Source organism: Drosophila willistoni (genome assembly GCF_018902025.1).
Source record: "Drosophila willistoni isolate 14030-0811.24 chromosome XR unlocalized genomic scaffold, UCI_dwil_1.1 Seg8, whole genome shotgun sequence".
Lineage (NCBI taxonomy): Eukaryota > Metazoa > Arthropoda > Insecta > Diptera > Drosophilidae > Drosophila > Drosophila willistoni.
This window is the reverse complement of record NW_025814059.1, coordinates 1,372,770-1,396,402: the sequence shown is the minus strand read 5'-3', so window position 1 is coordinate 1,396,402 and position 23,633 is coordinate 1,372,770. Positions and strand designations below refer to the sequence as shown.

At 37.0% G+C, this 23,633-nt stretch overlaps 2 protein-coding genes across 6 annotated transcripts in view; one reads left to right on the top strand and one right to left on the bottom strand.

Moving 5' to 3' along the window:
* LOC6645883 (cyclin-dependent kinase 14) overlaps nucleotides 1–23,633 on the bottom strand; it is an 81,262-nt gene that overhangs the window by 48,730 nt on the left and 8,899 nt on the right. For all 4 annotated transcript variants that reach the window (XM_002068489.4, XM_023177645.2, XM_023177643.2 and 1 more), the window contains exon 2: nucleotides 23,035–23,112. In XM_002068489.4, coding sequence (XP_002068525.2) covers nucleotides 23,035–23,104 — 70 coding nt within the window. In that variant the 5' untranslated portion in view covers nucleotides 23,105–23,112. The remainder of the gene's footprint in view (nucleotides 1–23,034; nucleotides 23,113–23,633) is intronic.
* On the top strand, nucleotides 6,316–7,667 carry LOC6645885 (ficolin-1). 2 transcript variants are annotated; one of them, XM_047012312.1, is made up of 4 exons: nucleotides 6,316–6,467; nucleotides 6,537–6,596; nucleotides 6,662–7,317; nucleotides 7,393–7,667. In XM_047012312.1, the coding sequence occupies exons 1-4, from the start codon at nucleotides 6,339–6,341 to the stop codon at nucleotides 7,535–7,537; spliced, it is 990 nt and encodes a 329-aa protein (XP_046868268.1). In that variant the 5' UTR covers nucleotides 6,316–6,338; the 3' UTR covers nucleotides 7,538–7,667. The 2 variants fall into 2 exon arrangements, with proteins under 2 accessions (XP_046868268.1, XP_023033414.2); XM_023177646.2 differs by having other exon boundaries at nucleotides 6,534–6,596.

The window sequence follows — 23,633 nt, the reverse complement described above, 5'->3', positions numbered from 1 at the left end:
ATTTCTGCTGCAGCTTTTACTAAAATGAAGTGCTAAAACATAAAACTGAGTAAGAAGTGACCAAGGGTAGATAACTATATTCATTCTTTGTTGATCTTAGACATCTGCTTTTGATAGAAAACAATTTTTCATACATAACTAAAATGGATTTTCACATTTTTACAGAAACTTAAATGGGGGAAAACTGGGTGAAGAAAAATCACTGCCTTCACCCCCCAACCCTTACCCCGCAGCAGGAGGAAATCTTGCTACCCTTATCTATATGTCAATCTGATGAGAGCCTGAGCCTGGAAATTCAATTTCTACCCGCTTCCTGTTTTTATTTTCCTTTATTTTTCCGCTCTCTCTCTCTCTCTCTCTCTCTCTCTATCGTTTTCGTTTGCTATTTAACTTAATAAAATTTATAAAGAAAAACAAATTTGTGTGTATTTTTTCTCTTTTCTTTTTTAGCTTAATGAAATTTAAAACTTTCGACAACTTTAATGAAAATAAATAGAAATTTGCAAAAGAAAGAAGCAGAGGACGATGATGATGATGATGATGAAGACGAAGATGAAGGAGCAGATGAAAGAAGTGGAAACCTTTTGGCCCGGGATTAGCTCGTCAGTGGCAAGTTTCGACAACTTTAATTGGTTTAAAATTAGAAGAGAAAACAGGAAAAGCAATAAGCAAATGCAAATGGAAAAGAGTGAGAGATGGTCCCTCTCTTGGCAAAAGAAGAGAAAAGTGTGAAACAAATATTTTGTGACAATTTGAGTAGGAAAGAACACCCTCAACATCGACATCAAGGGCTGTCAGGAGCAACAACGTTTTCGTTTCGTTTTTCTATATAAATCATAAAAAAACAAAAACAAAAAATAAAAAAACGAAATGAAGCGAATGTTTTTTTCTCCCTCTCCTCCCTCTTCTCATTCTTCTCTTATCAAGTGTTTAACTTTAGGAAGGCGGCAGGCGGCAGGTTGTTGGTGGAGAGGAAGATGAGCGGCGTTTGTTGTAGGGATTTGAAGAGGATTGGATGCTGGGATTAGTGGAGGATCTCTACCTGTTTTTGGTTTTTGGTCAAACAATTGTATGACTACCACAAAGGCAGGCCGTCGCCTCATATCGATTGCAGAGCCTTCTCTGACCGACCACCACAGGACCACCGAGGACCGACCATCGACCATCGACCACCTAAGTTGCTTGGTGGCTTGCTTGTTGCCCCCGTCTAGAGTTTATATGCTAAACAACCCCCAAAACAAAAGTGGTTCCCGCTGATAAGCAACAAAATGTTGAATGTTGCAAATGCCAACGTGTGGCAGCTTGTGATAGCAACCCATAGAGGGTTGCTCCGTTGTCGCTGTCGTTGCCCGTTGCCGTGCAATATTTTGAATGATGTATGGGTGGGTTGGAATTCTGTTTTTGGGTGGTTCGTTCGCTCTTTCGTTCTTCTTGTACGCCATGCAAATTCGTCATGGTGCGTTTCGCCACCAACGTCCGTTAGTCCAATGAACCCCCGAAAAAAAAAAATGAAAACAAAAAAATATGGTAAAGGCGACGACAGAAATCCCTGGAATGGATATATGTATGAATATCTGTCTGAATGGTTTGATGATGGCTGGCTAGATGTATGTATGCAATATTTTTGCCCTCACTGTAATACTGTTAACCCATGTGTATGCTGGGAATGGCAAAAACCTGGCACGTGTCTGCACTTTGAGCTCAAACGAAGCAGCAGCCAACTCCATTAGCAGGCCAAAAGAAGTAAGCAGCAGCAATTCAAGCTTATGGGGTGGGAACGGGAACGGGTGCAAGAACAGGTAAAGCAGCAACAGCAGCAACCCTCAGCCAGCCAAGTCGTCAACGCTTTACCATTTCACCTGAGGCCATCAGAAATACGCAAGGGGGAACAAGAAGCAGGCAGGGCAAGCATTGGATAGAAGAAGCAACACTGAGCACTGCAAACTCAGCTGAGAGCTCAGTTTGAACCGAACTGAGCTGAGCTGCGATGCGTTGAGGTGAGCAGAGGTGAGGTAAGGTAAAAGCAAGGTAGAACGAACCTTTGCCAATTTTTTTTGGTTACCTACTGCACTTCAACTGCAGTGAACCGTGCATAGAAGGCGGTTTACTGAACTGAGAACATGGCCATGACAAGCTTTAAAACTCCTTTAAATGAAAAACTGCCTATGAAATGTTCAGATTTACTTTCAAGAATTTAAAGCGTGCAAAATATGTGAAACCATTCACAATAATACTTTTTCTTTTGCTTTTCATTTCTATTTTAATCGCATTTTGAAAAGATTTTCCTTAGTTTTTTTAAGTTTACATCTTTCAGATTAAGTTTTGGCTTTAACTAATTTCGAATGCACAACCATTAACCAGGTTCAATTGTACGTATCGATTCTCAATTTTAAGATGAGAATATTCCCCATATATATGTATGTAGTAGCTGCTATTTGCCCTGATTTTTGTCATTTTCTTTTCGTTTTATTTCCGTGCCTCATTATTTTTTATAGCCATCCCATTATCGCTTTACATATGTCCTCGCTTTCGTCTCCATTTTGCCATCTTCTTCTATCCTCCTATTATCTCTGTCTCTCTCTTTCACACTCACATACTCTTTAGCATTTGGCTTTTATTACATTTCTTTGCTGCCATCATCTGAATTCCCCCTCGCCACTCGCCAACTTGATTGGGAATTGTTCTGATTTTCAGTGGCTCTCAAACTGTATGTATATGTGCCATTTAACGGACATTAAAAAATTGGCATTTCACTGACATTCTCACACATTCCCGCTCTCTCTTTTCTCCTTCCACTTTACTCTGAACTCCATTCCACTCCACACTCTACTAGTCGTTCGGGGTGGGGGGGGAGTATTTCCCATAGCCTTCATTTGCTGTTGTTGCTGCTGTTCTAAAACTCCCTTTTCGCATTTTGCTCTCAACAGATTTACATGCGATTTGCATAAATTGAAGGCTTCCTTTGAGGCCTTTGCCGACAACAAACACGTTCTTGATGACGAGAGGGGAACGCGCAGAGTAGGAGTTAGAGTAGGAGGAGTAAGCAGTAGATTGGATCTTTTTGAGTTGCTCATGTCATGTCCCCCAACTAAATGAATTTAAATCTTTTATGTCATACAAAATAAGGAGAGAGAAAAAAAAGTTATAGGAAGCAAGTTAATGTTTCAATTAAAGCGACAGAGTGAGAGAGGCAGTCAGGGCCAGAGTCAGGCACAAACTCTGTGAAATTAGTTTATGGCCAAAGGAAAAAATAAACTTTGTGACTTTTATTTAAGGGCCAGTCTCCCCCTTTGGGATTTCCCTTTTTTCTTTTTTTTTTGCCCCTTGTTTCTTTTCTTCTGCTTGAGAAGTATTTCTCGTTCCTACATTGAAAGGGTTAACAAAATTTGATTTTGATTTGTCATCGAATCGTTTTTATTTTCTCACATAATTGGCGTAAAGTCAACCGGAAACGATTATATTTTCATCAATTTGAATTTAATTTGTGTTCACATTTCGGTTACGAGTAAATGGTTTTTTGTTTCATGTTTCTCAAACCCTTTTCTATGACTAAGAAGTCTACGTCTATTGGCTTTTAGCACTTGTATTTTGGTGTTGGTTTTTTCAAACTAAGAGTTCCCTTTATGCAACGAATTGTTTTTGCATGGTTGTTGTTGTTGTAGGTTTTCCTGTCGCATTGCGTCAGCTTCAGCATTTGACACGCGAAACACCCACTGGAAAGGCAAAAAAAAAAAACTGTGTCCCCTCTTTAAACTTTACGCCACCCTCCGCCCCAACTCTACCCTTCTGCCTGTTAGTTTTAAGTTGTTTGCACTGGCCTTTGCATTAAAAATGCATACAAAAGTCGTTGTCGGCATTGTCGTTAGCCTTTTGGCAAAACTTTTCTTCTTTACTTTTACTTTGAAGGCCAAAAGGAGCGATTTTCTTTTTCTTCGTTTTGTGGGTGTGTGTGTGGGTGAGTGTCGCAAAAACTTTGCTGTAAGCAAGTTGACAGTTACATGCGGGTTAGACAAGATTGTCAAGAGAGAGAAAAATAAAGAAATTGCCAAGGTGCGAAGGGTTAAAAGGGTTGGCTTCTTGTGTCTTTGTCTGTGACAGACAATCGATATATTGTATGATATACCAAACATATATAGATACTCAATTATATCTAGCCATATGTCTCAACAAATTGAAATTCCCAAGCACACACACACACACACACACACATTGAAAGAGAACTATTTCAGTCTATTAGTCAAGGCATATGTATATATAATCATATTAAATTACCATGCGATCAAATATTCCAGTTATGTCAGTCAGTCACAAAATGAACCTTATCTATTCATGTACATACAACATACATATACATACATTATCATCTAAATATGGCAAAAATGTTCATAAGGATATGAATATGCCAAAGCAGAAAATGTCAGAGAAAATGTTGACATTGTTGAGTTAAGATACAGCAAAGAAAAAAAAAAAGAAAAAAGAAGAGAAAAAAAGGCAAACGTTAGGTGAAGCATATGTACATGGCAAAAGGAGTAGGAGGAGCAGGGAACAAGTTGACAAATCAAGTTTTTTCTTTTTGCATAACGAGCACAAAAATGTGCATTGCTGGTGCATAAAGATACAGATACATATATATAAGTGTGTATGTATGTATCTTTCACTCTGAGTTTTGGATTGCAACACAAAATTACTTGACAACGTTAAGCAGCACGCAGGCAAGGCATGAGATAGCAAAAAGAAAAAAACACAAAAAAAAAGTTGATACTCTTCATAGAGATTAGTTACATTAGAAAGTAGCAAAACCTTTAAACAACAAATGCCAACATTTGGCTCACTCTCTCTCTCCATGTTTGTTGACAAAATACCTCAAATGGAACACAAATGTTGCACAATTATTGCAAACACGACATCAGCTTAGTTAGTTGTTTTTAGGTTTTCATTCTTCTCTATTTTTTGTGTGTGTTTTTTTTCGTTTTGTTTTGTATTTTTGAAGTAACAGAGAGCCAGAGGGCAGGCAAATATGACAGAATGCAGTACCATACGCTGACTGCACATCCTTTTATTCAAATTGTCAAACTAGAAGATTGCACAAGTACGTACGTAGTATGTACATACAAACAGCTAGCAAACTAACTGTAAAGTTCAACTGAGCGTATGTGTAATGTTTGCGGATGACAATTTACGAGTGCCGTCAGCAGGCTAGAGTTAGAGAGTTGTGTCCCATCCATTCTATCTAACCAACCAACCATCCATCCATCCATCTATGGGACTATGGGACACTATAGGACACTCCCTAGTATGCTCTCATGCTTCTCCACTAATTGCCAACAAAGCAAACAAAAACAAAACTCTGTTCGCTCCATTCGCGTTGACTTTTTGTTTGCGTTTAGCTAACTATTTTTGAAGTGCGCCACAGCGCCAAAAAGTCGACTATACAATTTTTTTTGTTCTTTATTATTAATGGCTAAGCAAACGAATGGCCTCCTTTATGAGTCATATATGCTAATTTAACCACAACAAATAGGAACCACTACCACCACAAGCGCCAGCACCACCAGCACCAGCTCCACCCGCAGGACTTACCACACCTGTCTTGCTTCTCAAAGACCGATGACATTGAACGATACGGATACGGATACGACTAAGAATGGGAATACAAAGGACGAGATGTTGCCCCCCCTTTACCATTTGATTGATGTCTTTTACAAAAGAATTTTGTGTTTTTACTTTCGAGCGTTTTTCGCCTCTTTTCCATCTACTGAAGGCCCCTCAAGGACGTTTTGCAAGTACAAGGAAAAGCACTCAGCCAAATGAGTTACAACCGCATGACTCCCCTTCCCAAAACCAAAATAAATAAAGAGAACCATAAACACTAAGGTGTAAAATATCTATAAGAATCTTTTTTTCGTCTGTTCGCCCGTTGTCAACTGAATGAAGTTGACACAATCAGTGCTTTGCTTTTGGGTGAGTCCAATGATAACAGAATTTACGGATTTAGGCTAAGAATAAAAAGCCATAACCAAAAACGCACTTTGGGAGTGGAAAGAAAATGGTTACAATCTTTAAAAAATGCTTAGTTCAATAAATATTGAAAGCGAAATTCTCTCTTGCTCAATAACTCTTTTTTCATTAGAAACATTTGTAAGCAATAAAATATACTACAAACTGTTTTTAAATTACAGAAAATTGAAATATTTTAGCCTAACGACCAATTGGTTTGTACAACCAATTGTCATAATATTCAACATGTCTTCGCTATGCTCCACTATATAAACGACAGATTTCACAAACTAAAGTCACACAATTTGTGTAGCTTCGTTCAGTGTGTCTATAGAAAAGTTATGGGAATCTTGCGAACGATCTTAAAAGTAAATCTAATACTTTTTCTATGTCAATTTGGCAAGTGTCGTGAATATGATGAAGAATTATCATATAATAATGTCACCATTAATCAGGAAAATGTATTAAATGTAAGTTATAGAATTAACTTTTAATAAACCAAATTGTGATTTTTTTATTTTTTTAAAAATGTATAGCAGGAGATTAGTAATGAAACTTATCATAAACCAAACTATAATAACAAATATCATAGAAAATCGGTAACTATAACTATCAATAAAATGTATTGTTTATAACTTATTATTGGTGAATATTTGCTCTGCAGCAAGCAGCAGTCCAATTGGACAATCTAAAGGGCTTTACCAAGGACATTTTAAAAAAACTAGAAGTACAATTGGTTGAATTGGATAATCTAAAGATCATGCTCAATAGTCATCCAGGTGGATTGAATCAAAATGCTGAACGATCATTTGCCACTTCCTGTCTGGATGCCAATGTGAATAACGATGGGCTGCATAAGATTCAAGTGCCAGGATTGGATCCCTTTATGGCCTCCTGTAACACAAATGTGGCTGGAGCCGGTTGGCTGGTCATTCAACGGCGCATAGATGGCGGAGTGAATTTCTTTCGCAGTTGGTCCGAATATCGTGATGGTTTCGGTGATCTGATGGGCAATTTTTTCATCGGCTTGGAGAAATTGCGTGCCATTACAGCTGCCCAGCCCAACGAGTTGTACATTCATTTGGAGGATTTCGATGGCGAGACCCGATTTGCCAAATACGAAGAGTTTGCCATTAGCAACGAGGCGCAGGCATATGCCCTAAATACCTTGGGTAAATACTCTGGCACAGCTGGAGATTCATTGCGTATGCATGAGAAAATGAAGTTTACCACCTATGACAGGGATAACGACAAGGATAAGATAAAGAATTGTGCTGTGGCCTTGACCGGTGGCTGGTGGTATGAAAACTGCATTGACAGGTGAGTCATGAACATTAAAATGGGTTAACAAGGTGTGATCGATTTTTTTGTCAATTTCACCGTCACCAACCGTAGCAATCTAAACGGTGTCTATTTGGCTGGTAGCTATGATGAAACACTCAGTGGGCGCGGCATTTGCTGGGAGGCATGGCGTGGCTTTGAATATTCATATAAAAATGTCATCATGATGATAAGACCCAGATTGCCCATACAAAGTTAAGCCCAGCTCTTTGGAATATTCAGAATATTTTTATCAAAGTCCATAAACTATATACATACTTATATATACAATGTAATTGTTGTCAGTGAACAAAACTAATCAAAATCAATAAATAACCCAATTAGGAAAATCTTTGATGTCATTTATTGCCATTAATTTTCATTAGATAAGAGAGATTTTCAATTCACAAAATTCAAACATTTTAAGGTATTCGACTCTTTCTAACTAACATTTGTGTATTTTGCATTTCAAATTAGTTGATTAACGCATTTAAGTAAGAAACAACAAAAAGAAAAATCTAAACTTTAGATTGCAAAAATTTTGATCGAAGTGGAAACTTTTATAATTTGCACAAATCTTCTTTAGCTCTCAACTTTGACTTGAACCATCTATGGCAAGTCAAACTAAATAAGCCTCCTTCTTCTGCCTGACAAACAAAAACAACTTCCTGCAAGTTTTTCCTGTACATTTTTTTGTGTTTTTATTTTCTCTCGCTTTTTTTTTCTTTTTGCTTTTTTTTTTGCAATTTATGACTTCATTGCGGTTTCCTAAAAACAAAAAAAAAGGTATATAAATATATAAGATGGAACCCAAGCAAGGCAGACGAAAACAAAATACCCACATACCGGAAGCTAACTTCTGGGCAACGAATACGGAATGCCCTTTTTTTTGGGGTAATTTTCGTCTATTAACTGAGATTATTGTATGTCAATTTAGAACCGATTCAATGCTAGATTTCAATTTCATTGATTCTGAATGAAATATTCTGATTTAACTACTATGTACGAATCTGTAGGATTTAATCAAAGTATTAACTGAATTTAATTTAAAGCGGTTCATTCCAACTGATCTTAGTCTGACGAGTTCAATTAACACATTTCAATTCTTGGTAACTGAATGATGGACTTGAAAGTAAAATTAAGATACCCCAAGTGCTATGGGTACAACTAGAAACGAAATGAACGTAAGGGAATAAAAATATATGTAGGTATATGTGTACATATCTATTTGTATATATTTATGTACATATATACATATACATATATATATAAAACAAGTAAAATAAAAAGCAAAAACTTGTTTATGACTTGCAAATTTCCTGTAAATGCCAAAACGCGAGAACCTCCAGCCGAGGTTTGCTACCTACAAAAGTGCAAAGAAAAAAACAAGCAGCAAGCAAACTGATGATGACGAGGATGAGGATAAAAAGAAGGGGAAGGGCAGTAGAAGAAGAAGAAGAAGCAATGGCAATGGTGAAAAAAAAAAGAAATAAAGTCAAGCATTCCTCTACTGTTCGTCTTAGACAGAATGACAAACGAACTAGAAATCCCCCACTTGAGTAAATAACTACGAGGACGATGGCGATGACGATGAGGACGGAAGTGTAACTACTTTGCAGGAGATGGTCGCTGCTGTAGGAGGCGTTGTCTAGGTAAGTAAATGAACTTTAAAATGGATACTCCCAAGAGCAAGAAAGAGAAAGAAAGAGAGAGAGAGAGAGAGAGACAGAAGGAGAGTAAAGAAGAAGGAATTGTAGATAGCAACCAACTAATGTAATCAAATCACAACGAACCACAGTGAGAAGGAAATATTTTGTCATTTTGAATGCAAGTCCTGGCCTCAAGTCCTTTGGCCATGCAAATTGCGCGAACGAGACAACAGAGCAATTGTAATAAAAATAATAATAATAATAATAATTTGCAACAAAAAGTCAGTCAAGTGGTTGTTGGTTAACCGCAAAACACACTCTCTATGTCGGCTCTCTATCTGTGGCCATCCTCATCCCGGCTGCTGTCTCTGTCAACATTTGCCAACAACTGCGTGTCTCCGCCTCAGTCTCGGTCACCGCCTTCTCTTCAATTCAATCATGGCCATCAATCTGATGACTTGTCTCCTCTTCTCATATTAATACACTGGATGGGACGGTGCAGGAGGGGTGTGTATGTATGTCCACCGCAATCTTTTGGCCACAATCTTCTCCCCCTTTGCCCGCTCTTTCTCTGCGTCTTGGTCGCGTTTCTTCATTTGCATTTGCACATTCATTCAATCATTTGTTTATTTGCTGGCAAATAAACTGAAAATTGCAGGTAGAAATGAAGTTGGAACAGATGAAAGAGAGTACCGGGAATACGGATGCGGGTGCAAATGGAAACGAGAACTTTTATATACCCTATATACCACTTTATTGGGGTATTACGATTATTGCGTGAGGCTGTGGACAATGTGAACATGATATCATTTTGGCAGGGTATCAAAAAGTGTGTGTGGCAGTGCCAAGGTCCACAAACGATGAGAAGACTGTGAATTCTGGATGGTCCCTCCTCTGTTTGTGTGTGCGAAAGGCGCTAATTGGTGTAAAGTGAATGAAAAACTGAAAATTGAGTCAGACCATATGGAAGGAAAAGTTCTTGTTGTTCTTTCAGCAAATGGAAACGAAAGGATTATGGAGGATGCGCAATAAAACCAAACAAAAATAATAATAATATATAATAATCAGTATTTTTTTCATTAAGTCAAAATCAATTTGCCATTTTGCATAAAAGGTCTTATCAATTTTATAGAATATTTCATGTCATGATTAATTACAACTTTCAACAATTGGCTAACTTAATTTCAAATTGATTTCCTCAGAGAGTATAAGAGTGGAGGAATGGAATGTATTTCATTCTTGTCACACAGTGGGGCAAACCAAGGTTCAACGACTGAAGAGGACAAAGTTTGTTCACAGTCTGCAGATGTAGAAGGAGGAAACTTGAGGAGTTAAATGTTTAAACATAGACAGACAAAGGACTTTCGAAGGGCGAGAAAATTGCCACAATAAGCCATTTGAAGGGCCAATTTGACAACCTTCAGGTGGGCACTTAATCAGTACGTTTATCTTTAGCGACAAGTTAACGAACATTTGAAGGTTAGCAAATTGCAGCAACAAATTGAAATAAAATCCTTGAGAAAGACAGTAAATGTTTTCCTGGCAGGGTATTCAACTCTGTCAACAACACTTTACAAATCAATAGAAACAACCATAATTAGGTATCTTTCTCAGTTTATCTTCTGCCATAATAATATAACCAAAACAATTCTGAATTCTTGATGTTTATGGTCTTGCAACTAAATTCAAATGAACATTATTTCTACTTGGCTGTGCCTTTTCATACAATACTTCCTCATCATCACATAAAAAAAGAAAGAAAACCTGTAAAAACTAAATGGAAAATAATTTTCAATTTTCTTTTCCGGGCTAAACAAGGACTCACTCAACTCAAACCACCAAAATCACCTTATCCACAGGCAGAACAGGACAGACAGACACAGGATGCTAGAAATATTGTTGGAATATATACATACATTTGAGTTGAGCCTTAGTTATTTCTGTTGTCCGTTTTTTGTGTTTTTTTTTTTGGTTGCCGGACCTTAAAAAAAGATATATATAAATGTTTTCCAAAAACCAAGAAGACGACGATTTGGCCAAGGAGGAGGAGTCAAAGGAGAAGACTGGGTATACAACGGTAATTGTAGACGCTCGGTATGCGCAGCTTGTGGTTTAACCAACCCCAACACCCACCCCCGCACCAGTGTGTGTGTGTGTGTTTGTGCTCTTCTTGAGGAGCACTGGGCAGGCAGCCAAGCAAACATTTCCACCAGAGGAAACACACAACAATATGAGAAAATAAAGAATTGCTGGCCAAGCTTCTCTAACAAGCGAGACAATGGCCAAAGGCTGTAAAATGTTGCAATAGGGGTGAGAAGGAGGTGCAGGCGGAGGGTGTGGGGTGTGGCTTGGTCTAAAGACAAAACATAACAACAACAACTGGAACAATGTGGAAAATACAGACATACACCAACGACGCTCCGACGCCTTGTCTAGAGGAATGTCTACTTAAAGCAATGCTTCTGCAACTGTAATTAAACCGCTGCACCTCAAACTTTGCAAGGTATTTTTTTTTTCTTTTTGCCAGCCGATGGAATCTACTGCAAAATACCCTACAATAGATGTTTGCTTATCAAATAAGCTCATCTATATCCCTTATTTAACAATGTAATCAACTGTTGCTGCTGCTGATCAAAAACAAATGTATTTATATATAAACAGATACTTTAAAAGGTCACAACTTCTGTGCTAAGTTATTTCTACCCTCTGGGGTTTCTTCACAGATACAGTAAAAGAAAATGTGCAAAATGCAAAAGGCCCACCCGAGTCGAGAGTCAAGAGTGTCAAGTGCAAAGATATGCAAAAGAAAATTATATGAGTGGATGCGGGGAAGGCGGGGGAGGCAGGCAGTCGATGCTAGCATACGAAAATGGGAGGATGAAATGCCGGCAGTGCAAGAAGGAAATCATTTTACGGGGCACATATGACAGACAATAAATGAAAACATGCTTGTTAGATGGGTGAGGTGAGATGAGTGAAAATACAAGGAAGCCATTACATTCTGCAGGTGAACACCATCACATGGCATATGTGTGTCTTTGTTTGTATGTGTGTGTGTGTATGCCTGTGTATGTTGTTTACGTAGCAGCAACAAAGTCAACACCTTGAACCAGTTTAGGAAAAAAAAAAAGGAGAAAATTACGACAGAGAGTTTGAGGCAGAAAGCAGCAACTCAAAATAATGAAGTGCGAGGCAAGCAAAAGTCATTAGCGAAAAGACGCCCTCTACACGCGCACACACACACATGACACCTTCAACTTGAGGCACAGTGGTTATAGGATTGAACTCAAATATTCCATGCAACTATAGAAAAAATGTGGCACCTTTAGTCTAGCAAGTTTGGACAAAATGGTAAATAATTCAAACTTCAGTTTTCTTTAGTTGTTCGGATGAACTCAACAGAGGAAATCGAAACTATCTTTAGTATAAAACTAAGCAGACTCGAGCATTTAGATCTAAGTCAGCTTAAACAAAAGAAGGGAATCCAATGAGATCGTAGGCATATCTTGGTCGATGAACTAAGAAAATTTTGTCCCCTATGGTAAACGAGAGGCTCCCAAAAAATTGAGTTTTTGAAACTTTTAAGAAATATTCCTTTATGTTTAGAAAGCAAATGGAAAAAGGTAAATAAGTATTGGAAAGTGGAATAGATAATTATCTATGGTTGATCTTAGATTTGGCCAAAGTAAATAGAAAAACACAAATTTATTTATAAAAATTTGGAAGCAGTGTGCCTCATGAGGAACAACAGGGTGGGCCTCTTGTCTACATTTCACTCTTGTTGTTGTTGCTGTTGTTTTTGTCTTTGCTGTCAGGAAATGCAGTTGGTGCAGAGAGTTTGCTGCCATCAGCCTTAGGCTAAAGAAATTCTACATGAGATGCCTTTACTCTCCCTTCTATCTTTTTCACACACACACACACACACAAACACCACGTGTCCATGTCAAATATTTAACACTTGGTTTATTTTGCATTTGTTTCAACCTCCTGGCACATGGAAATTAAATGTTTACGCTTTTTGTGGCAGCAAGTGGGCGACGACGACGACGGCGATGACGAAGGAGATGGAAATAGAGGTGGAGGCGGAGGTGGGAGGCTATGACATCGAGTCGAGTCAAGTCGAGTCGAGAGTTGCGTTGAGTCGAGTTGAGTGGCAACAAACCAACCAAAAAGAAGAAGAAGCAGCAAAGCAAGCAAAATGGCAACCAATTTGCGGAGACGCGACATAGCCCAAAGCCTCAATCACACACACAGACACACAGAGAGAGTATAAACCCGGCTAGAAGCCCATGCTCAAGCTCAAGCTCAAGCCCAAACCCAACACCAAATCCCAACTTATGGCCCACGCAATCAATGCGGCAGAAATATATTTCACAATTGTTGAAATGCAATCAACAGTCATTCAAGCGACAAGCCAAATGCTGTACAAATCACGTAGCATAATATTTTGTTATTTTAGTTGTTGTTATCGTTGTTGTTGCTGTTACGTCGTGAAAAGGGCTCTGGCAAGGCAATAGAAAAATGGCTGTAAAATGGACGCAAGTTGGGGGAAGCAATGCATTGACAAGCATAAGTCAGTGAAATATATTCAGTAAAGAGAAAGAGAGAGAGAGAGAAAGAAAGAGGCCACCGACTTAAAGGGGGCGGCGTCGGGGGGTTGCAAAAGTCAATGTATGAAAAGCGATTTTCAAAGTCACGCGCAGATAGCAGAAAAAATGAAAAAAAGGGGTGCAGCAGTCGCAAAAGCTAAGGGAGTGGAATAGTGGATGAAACGCCAGGGGATAGGGGCAAGAGCAGATCCTACAACATTTATAGGGGACGTATGAAAATTCTCAAAACAATATGCTTACAAAATTAAAATACACTTTGCAACTATAGTTTAGGAAAAACATAAAACTTGAAATTCATTCCAAATCTTTTCATTTAAAGCTCCATAAAACGGCGTAAACACAAGTCGATAACCTTCAAGAACTAAACAAATCTTAATCTAATGTGTTGGACTCTTGAAACTTTATAGTGTATATAGACCATAACAATAAGAGACATCAGTTGAGAAGGTTCTTCGAAACGAAAGACGGAAAACACATTTCTATTAAAATGCGAAAAGCCTTTTGTGGTCGCTCTTGTTGATGTTTGCGCTGCCTCCAAATCAACTCCCACCCTCCTTCTTCTCCTCATCTTCCTCCCATCTTCCCCACTTCTCCCTGGCTCATGGCACTGTTGTTCTCGACAAGAAAGCCAACCTTTGCCTTGTTTATCACTGACTACAGCGGCGGCGGCGGCTGCTGCTGCTGCTGTTGGCATTGCACTTTGCATGCAAAAAACATAATAATCGGGCGAAAAAAAAAGAATGTGAGAGCGAGAGGAAGAAGTAAAGAGATAGTTATTGAGACAATGATTCGATATCCAGTTACCGTGTATTGTGTGAGGATGTGACTTCTAACTAATTTATTAAAACACACCTAATCTAGGTTTTAAGTTTCTAAACCAATCGTTTGGTGTTTCTTCTAGAAAAAGAAGCCATAAGAAGCACTTGAGATTTCTGTGGTTTGTTATAAACCATTATATAAATGTAAAGACTTGAAGCCCTTTTCTTATCTTTATGCGTCTCGATATACCTCATTATAAAGAGGCCTGCCTACAGGGTATGTGGGCAACAACAAAAAGACCAAGAAGAAGAAAACCATTCGCGAAGTCGAATGCCTGACTCTGATCGCAAATGTCGTCGCCGCCGAAAATAAACAGAGGAAAGAAACCCCATAGATAAACAATAAATAAGCACAAGAAATTGCAATTGAAAACTGCATTAAAGAAATGAGGAAACAAACAAAACGACAAAAAGAAAAAACAAACAAAAAACGACGCAAAAAAGAGAACTTCAAGTCATTGAACGAGTTGTGTTTTTTTTTTCTTGTTCCCAGCGAGACATTAAGGCGGCAGCTAATTGTGAAGACCCAATAGACTGGTGACTCTCAAACTGTAAACTAATTGAATTCAACAAACGTTTTTCTCTTTTTCGTTTCTTTTTGGAAGAAAAAAGAAACCCAACAAAAAGTCAACAAAACACACAAAAACAGAATTTTTTTACGATTTTACTTTGAAAGGTTGTGAATTTCACTTAAAATGCTTTTATTATGGGCTGTACGCGATTGCTACAGCAAATACCTATACAAGCCTCCCACCCACCATCCTCCATGCCCCTCTCGGGGACTATTCCGACTGCTACTGCGACTGCGATTGCGACTCCGAGTCTGACTATATGCTCTTATTCAAGGCACGTTCCCGACAAACGTTGACGCTTCGTTGGACATGACCGAAAGCGCAGGGAGTAAGGGAACACTGGTAGCTAGAGCTGGGTATAAGAGGCGTAAAGGCAGAAAAGAAAAAACTTTAGTGCTTTTTTTTATCCAAGAGACAACACATGTACAGGTACATCATGGGCCTTCTCATACCACACACTCACACACACACACACACTCATACATGCCGTTTAAAAACAAATTATCGAACATGTACGAGACGCCTGTCATTGACAGAGAAAAGTAAAATAATAAAAAAAGAAATATATAGGTATATATGTAGAGAGAGTGAGAGAGAGAGAGAGAGAGAGAGACTGAGGGAGTCAGATAACAAAAGTCAAAAGAAATGTTGTTGTTTATAGACAGCAACAGAGACCCAATGATAGTAGTGAGTAAGCGAAAAGAACAAGAATGTGAAGAGATTTTTGTTTCTGTTGTTTAACCGGAAGGCAACTTTAGTGCATCGAAATTATACTCATGCATACAGTTCATCACGCACCTGCAGTTCTTTTTACCTCAATTTTTTGTGTATATTTTGACAACAAGTCATTCAGAGAAAAGACAAAGAAAGACTTATTTATATAATTAACTGACTGAATGTTCTATGAATTAATGTCAAACATGTTTATTTCTAATGAAAATTGTAGCTTACTTGCAGTTTACATTATGGTCAATCAGAAAATATACTCAACAAGATGAAGGAAATGATTTGGATCATTAAGAAAGTCAACTGACTGACTGTAAAATAATTTATATTATACATATTTATTTATTGAAATCTACATATGTTTACATAAATTGCATTCAAGTGTATTCTCCTTGAACTTTGGCACAGGTCACTGCCTCCACTCTCAATGTCGAATATCGGCACAAGTGTGCAGTACCTCTCTAATATATACCTTTCGTGTATGTGTATTTTAAGCTAAATTACCCAAATTTGTTTTATATATATAGTACTAAAATACTCACAAGTATTTGCTTTGAATGTGCAGAGCATGAAAAAAAACTCTTTTTTTCTACCGGTTTATGATTTTTTTTTTCTTAAACGTTTTTAATGTTTTGAGTGAAGGAGACATTAAATGTGCTTAAGCAGGCGAAAGATCATGTGCGTGATTACTCCTACATATACATACCTATATATGTATATATTTAGAGAATCTGTTGGCAGATTCTCTCGTCTCAATGGCATGGCACATATTGAAAACGGACACCAAAAGCGGATTTAGCTTATATCTTTAGATGAGACGCTTTTTCTTTTCACAAATCAGAGCGTAAATACAATGAAGTCCACTCACATATGTGCACAGTATATACATATATACATATATATATCTTACATATATACACGTTGAAAGGCATTGAAAGGCAGAAAAAAAAAAACAAAGTAAAGAGAAGAAAATCGAGACGCCAGAAGCGAGAAGCGATGCGTGTTTTGATAGTGCAAAAGGCGCTCTAAAGCATTTTCTATGGCCCACAGTGTTAACTCCATTTAACGATATCACATAGTTAAAGTGTTAGATTTTGCTTGATTAATTCAGCAACATCCTTGATCAGTTGTTGTACACTCAATTCGAATGATTCTTATAAGCCCTTAATGGTTCTTTTTAGACTGGGTGGATGAGAAATCTGTATCATCATGGAATTCTCTTTAACTTCAGAGTCCTGCATATGAACTGTTGCTTAATGGTCTTTAAATTTCATTCATGTTGATAATGGGTCTTCACTGTAGTCACATATGCGGGCCAGAGTCCACATTTGTCCAGTTGGGCATTGAAAAGACTTTCGTTGAGAGATTGAGGCGAGCACAAAAGAGGAAGCATCAGCAGTCAGCGGCCATTAGCTGCTTATCGCGCATTTTTTGTCATTGAGTAGCACAGCAAATAGTAGGGAACTCAAACATCAGCGATTGAGCATGTAAGCGGGCGGGGATAAAACTGGAGGGGCAAATGGAATGGTTGAAGTTGCAGCAGTGAGCTCAAGTGTAAAGTTATCAAGTGGCTCACTGCTGCTGGCTGCTGGACTCTGGTGAAGCTGCTGCTTCTGTTGCTGCTCCTGACTGGAACAGCCCAGCCAGACAGACAGTAGTCAAGGGTTAAAGTCATAGACAACGTGGAGTGTGTTTGGCTATGACGGCGGCGACGGCGGTGGCGGCTAGTGACATAAAATGTTATCAAAAGGGATTATGACAAGACCAATACACACACACACACACATAGAAAGAGGAGGAGGATGGGAGAAGGATAAAGTGGTTGGAACAGAGCGGAAAAGAACTGTATCAGTAGCACAAAAGAGGCAGACAACATCGACTCAACTCGACTCAACGCTCTATGAGAGTTGATGATATCGTTGACAGGCCGCCCTAAAGGCAAGGAACTAACCAACAAACAACGTTCAAAGTCGAAGACCGTTTGCTGTTTGGTCATTGCCATGAAATACTTAAATGTATATATACCTACATATATATTTGCACAAAAGGAGCAAGCAGCAGGCAAGAGGCGACCAAACGCAAAAAGAAGGAGTCAAGTTATCTCAAAGATTGCTCCAAAAGTGACTAAAAGAAAAACCTCTGTAGATAAGTGTCACAATGTTGCTGCTTTTTATAGGGTTAAGTGTCATGAAAGTTATTTCCCCTATTTCTATATAAATAAAATGCAACTGTGAAAATATGTACATAAATATTTCTTTAGTTACAGATTGTTACGAAATTTGTATTTTGCCCAGAACCTTTAATTAACTTAAATTTAATTGAAAAACTGTTTTTAGTTCCAAACAAACAAAAAACAAATTAAGTTTTCTTGCTATTGCCATTCTTTATGTCTTTTAAGAAAAAAAAGGTTATCAACCGACAGAAAGCAGGAAGCAGTGTCTAATCATAATCTAACAATGTTTTTTTTTTTTTGTTCTGTTGTTGTTCTACTTCTTTTAGCTTATAGTCAAAGTGAATCACTTGAAATTATCTATAGCAAGAGAAGAAAAACTGCTACAACAAGAATCTCTCTGGGGCTAAAACTTGTGAACGACACTTGGCAGCTTCACCAAAAAGCCGGAAAGGAAAGATAAAAAAAAGAGATAGATAGCAGAAAAGACAGGGACAGAGAGAGGAGAGAGAGGGAGACGTAGGGTAAGGTTTCATATTTTTCATATACCCTTTCCCAATGAGTTTGAATAATATAAACTTAGACTGGACTAAGTGTTTAAATGACATTTTCACATAAATTGATTGAGTTTCCTTTAATCTCCTTAATAAAGAATGAAAACTTATCTCCAATCTCAGATGAGGCCTTATATTTTCAAATCAATTTATAGCAAATTCGAATAGAGTATACAAAGTGCATTATAATGTAGCTCAAAAGTATCATTTTATTATTATTTTTCTTCTTTTTTTTCACTCAACATTCTCTAGTTAAATGCAATTTACTTAATGTCTTGTCTTGTCTTGCTGTTGCTTGTTTTCCTATATTACTTCATAACTTTTATTGCCGGCATAATTAGAAAGAAAACCCGTTGAAATTAAAAAAGAAGGCAGTAGCAACAACAACAGCAGCTAGCAGCAGCAATTAACGATAGTTAGTTAAGCTTACTGCCTTCACACTGACAAGAAAACTGACAAGTCTCTTGACTACAGTTAGGTTTTTGAGTAGTCTAACTATTGCATAGTTGGTGCTACTACTACTAGTGCAACTACAAGAATGTGTATGTATGTATGTATGTACATATGTATGTATCTAGCCTTGACAGCAAACTTGCCCGTATCAGTAGAAACATGTTGTTGAAACTACTGTGACATTCTGTTCTTCTCTTCTTGTTTCAAGTTGCAACTTGCAACAACAGAGCAGCCAGAAGAAGTAGCAGCTGCTCAATAATGCAATGAAAACATTTAGACTTGAGTCTCTCGCTTCATTCGTCCGTCTATCAGCCAAAAAGGGAACTTTGTCTGCCAATGTTTTCATCCGAAATTCAAAAAAAGTAACGAAAAAACAAAAGAGGAAATGAAAACCGAAATGTTTCTTCAATTGCAAAATTTATGTGCTTGTCATTCAATGGCGAAATTGTGTTGAGAACTGCATTGAGAAATTGTTTTCTTTGGCTCAAGGATTGCCCAATTGTTGTGATGAACATAGATAGAGAGAGAGAGAGAGAGCGAAAAAGAGAGAGACGGGAAGGGAAGACGGTGTGGAATAGTTGAGATATGTTGATGGAATTGATTACTTTTTTTGTAAGATTTATCACACAAAAAATAAAAGCGATAACTTTCTATAACTACAGACAAATTCTGCAAGATTTTCAAATCTAATGTCTTCTAAAATTTTTTTTACAATTTGAAAATTTCGAGAAACCATATAATTGGTCAGAAAAGCTTAGAAGTTCTTAAAAATTTGCTTAAAATTTGATTCACTAAAGTAAATAATTGTAGTCGAAAAAATACATAAAAATAAAATTAAAAATAGTTTTCGGAATTTACATTTTTAAAACATTTTGGGTATTATTTTAAAGTGTATGCAAAGTGTATACAAAAAATTTGTTTAGCAGTTCATTAATTTTGTTTTGTTTTTTATTTCTACTAATTATATATGGTTATTTTCAAGTTGAAAGAAATATTTTCTTGATTTCTTGCCATATATGGATGTTAACTCTTGACTACCTCACCACCTCACACACTGCGTCGGCTCATTTCTTGTATGTATTTAAAATGTATATCAATATACAAAAACCCTAACCATATATGGTCGAATCATTATTACTGAACTATTATCCAAACTATCGCATTAGCCATGCTTCGGCTGGCTAACAACAGACCAACAGACCAAAAAGACAGAGACATCGATATCTAGTGTATTTGTATATCGCTGACTCAAACCTAAAAGCGCCTCTTGATATGGATAAAACAGCTGTTCAGCATTGCCGCACAGAAACAACCAAAGTGGTTTTCGTTTGGTTTGGCTCGGTTTGGGTTTTTGGTATTGGTTTTTTTTTGTTGTTGTTGTGTTTGTAGATGTTGTTGTTTTTGTTAGACGAAAAAATACAAAAAAAAAAAAACAAAAACTTGTTTCTGGCATGAAGCATGGAAAACAAACGATTGTGGGCGTTGAAAGACAATTAGCCGCATGCCGCAAAATCAAGCGGCCGAAACGGGTTTCAATGTACGACGAGTACATATGGAACTATGTGAGTCAACTAACTACATATACATAGATATTTGTATAGAGGGGAATGCTGGATCTCTACATAGAATGTGGGAGAATGTGTGTGTGTTTAATCATAATAAGCCGAGGCCTCCAGCTGAGCGCAGCAAAAATATGTACGTAAAATCAAAAATGCAAAATGTGAAATTTATACAGGAAGCCTGCAATCATTTGCCCTATAAAGCACACACACACACACACACACACAAAAACCGGCAGAGCCAATCAATGCATTTACACTGTAAAAAACCAAAAACACAATTATAAATAAAAATGTACATACTTATGTATGTCAAAAAGAAAAACACAAGTTACCCGGGAATGTCTATAATAGTTGAAATGGGAATACAAAAAAAGGGAAATATGCATTCTCATCACTTTCTCGCTTTACATTCTCTCAATATTTACAAGAAGCTCTGAAAAGAAACCTTGGGAAATATGTGTCATATTTGACGCAACAATTTCTCAACAAGTTTTGAAAAACAAATTTCAATTCAACTTCATATTGTTGTTTATGACAAATGTGATGGTTCTCTGTTTAAATTCATTTCCTTTGCTCCCCACCTCCTCCTGCCAACACACATCTCTATGGTCAGCCCCATTGAAACTTCCCACTTGCAGCATGTCAGTCAATCAATTCTTCTCTGTTTTCAGTGACTACATTCAATTACCCACCAGTTGGGTAGGTCGCCCTCAATACTCAACTCAACTGAGCTGACAACCCCAAAAAATGTGTTTTGGACCATTAAAAAGCTTTTCCTAAATGACTCAACATTGACAGTATGTCTGTCTTTCTGTCGGATTGTCGTGTTTTCTGTGTTGAACGGGCAGTCAGGTCGGTCAGTCGCGAATATTTGTTTTTGGGGTATTCTTTATTTGTGTCTGCAAATTTTTTCGTTTTTTTGCATTTGTTTTTGAATGTGAATGAGAATGAAAAGTTGTTGGCAGCTGCAGCAAAAAAATGCATTGAGGCAGAAATTGAGGCAAGTGAAGAGGTTTTTTTTTCGGCTCGGTGGGTGAGGGCCATCCACTGATAATGTGGGAAACTAAAAGCAAAACAAATGAAATGCCATGGAATTGAGGCAAGAAAAAGTTTCATCACAAAAGCAAATCAAAAATCAAGTGTAGAAAACAAATGAGTTTATGGGCTTAAAGCAACTTAACTTTTCCAAAGGGACTTTAAATAATAAAACAGTTTTATTGGCATTATCATAAAGTGGAAGGATTTTGACAAAAAATAAAGTTACGATTACGATTTTCACTGGCTAAAAGATTATCCTCCTTTTTAGGCAACATTTCCAACATTTTAGAACTGACTAAATGGCAACCGTGATTAAGAGCTTTACGATGTCATTTCAGCAAAAATAAAAACATTTGAGACTATGTTTTAGGTACTAACCAGCAGTAGGTACATAAAGTTTCTTTAAAAACATCTTCTCACATAGCATTTGCCATTATTTGGTCTTAAAAAACCAAGAGAATTTGAATTTAATGAAGTTTACTACTTTATGTTCCTACACAGCAAAGTAGTTAAAGTTGGTTAAAGGTTTTTATCACCTTGTGTATATAAACATTCCAATGTTGTTGTTGTTTTCTTTGCCAAAATTGGTTGTTTAACCTTTTGCGTTAAGTAACATAAAAAGTAAATATTTTACACACTAACCTTCTTTTAAAGATCACAAAAAAAAATGTTGAAGTTTTGTCGTAATTATTTTGACCCTTAATGGTAGAAGTTAATTAACTGTTTCATCATACAACAATTTCATAATGTTTCTCAAAAACTTTCCCTTGTGTCTCGATTAATTTATCTTATTAACTTAATAAATTTCATTGTTTACGTATGTATATGCATTTCCCAAAGTGAACACAAAAAAAAAAATGCAAATTTATTATAACTAATTTCCACAAGCCACCGATGAATCACTTATGATGACATTTTCACATTGCTTAATGGCAATGAAAAACAAGTTTTAAAAGCCACAACTTGATATATACATAAATCTTACTATATTACCATATTCACCAACAACTGCACCCACATAACCAACTCTCTATCTATATCTATAGACTACAGTTTACAGTCTGAGTGTCTGAGTGTCTGCCTATCTGCCTGTCGCAATCAATTTCATGTAAAAATGGCTAGCTTTGCTTTTCAAAATAGAGTATTTATAAATATTTATTATATAAAAGACACAGAGATTAGTTGTGTTGACAAAATATAGTTCATTTTCCTTGTGAGGCAAAACGTTCGTTTCTTTTTTCGAGCTACTTGTTAAACAATTACATATGTACATGTGTCAATAGGTAAAAAGGAAATAAATTAATAAACTTTAACAACAAATGCAATCACAATAAATGTCAACATTTCTTTTTAAAGTTGGGTTTTTAATTGACTTTAAGTGGAGAATAAAAATGAAATTATTTTGTTTTCGTTTCAACTCGTATACTTTGTTTAGTCTAAGATCAATAAATATGAAGAAACAGACTCTTTTCTCTCTCTTAATGAATAATTTCCTTTTCATTTCAGCTATAATTTCTTCAATTTCTCATAGATAATAGTTAATAATTTATTTAATTTGTACTTACTTAATCTGCCGAAGCTATGAGAAAGCCTCTTTTTAAGCTTTTGCAGGGCGCCTCCTTTTTTCTCGCGCATGGTGACGCCTAAAAGAAAAAAACATGGAAAAAATAGATTAAAACAAATCACTTAATTACTGAAATGTGTCGTTTAACATGAGTTTTTCGAAAACATTTAAGTTTTCTATATATAAATGTATAATTTCCAAAAATTGATTACAATGTTTTGTCTATGCCACAATTATCAAACCAAATACACCAAACAGACACAACAACAAATACACAAAAACACGGACACAAGAACTGACATTATAAATTAACATAAATCAGTCGAGCGTGCTTTGCCATAATAAATATATATATACGATTGGAGTGCATATAGGACGACCCCAGAGATAACATATTAGAGGGGGGAAACAGAGAGCTTGGCAGAGGGAGAGAAGGGCTGTCAATGATACTGGAGTGGGGAGGATGGATGGAAAAAGGTAGTGGTGGGGAAAATGAAAAACCAATTTTCAATAACGCAACTTAAAATAGAAAATGCATTTTGTAGTAGTTTCCATTTCGGTTCGATACGTATCAATGGAAGTCCATCGACTTTTCTCATC

Excerpts from the sequence above, each read along its gene's own strand:
- LOC6645885 (XM_023177646.2), top strand. The coding sequence starts at position 6,339 with ATGGGAATCTTGCGAACGATCTTAAAAGTAAATCTAATACTTTTTCTA. Across the intron at positions 6,597-6,661 it reads ACAAATATCATAGAAAATCG|CAAGCAGCAGTCCAATTGGA; the intron begins GTAACTATAACT and ends TTTGCTCTGCAG. Across the intron at positions 7,318-7,392 it reads TATGAAAACTGCATTGACAG|CAATCTAAACGGTGTCTATT; the intron begins GTGAGTCATGAA and ends CACCAACCGTAG.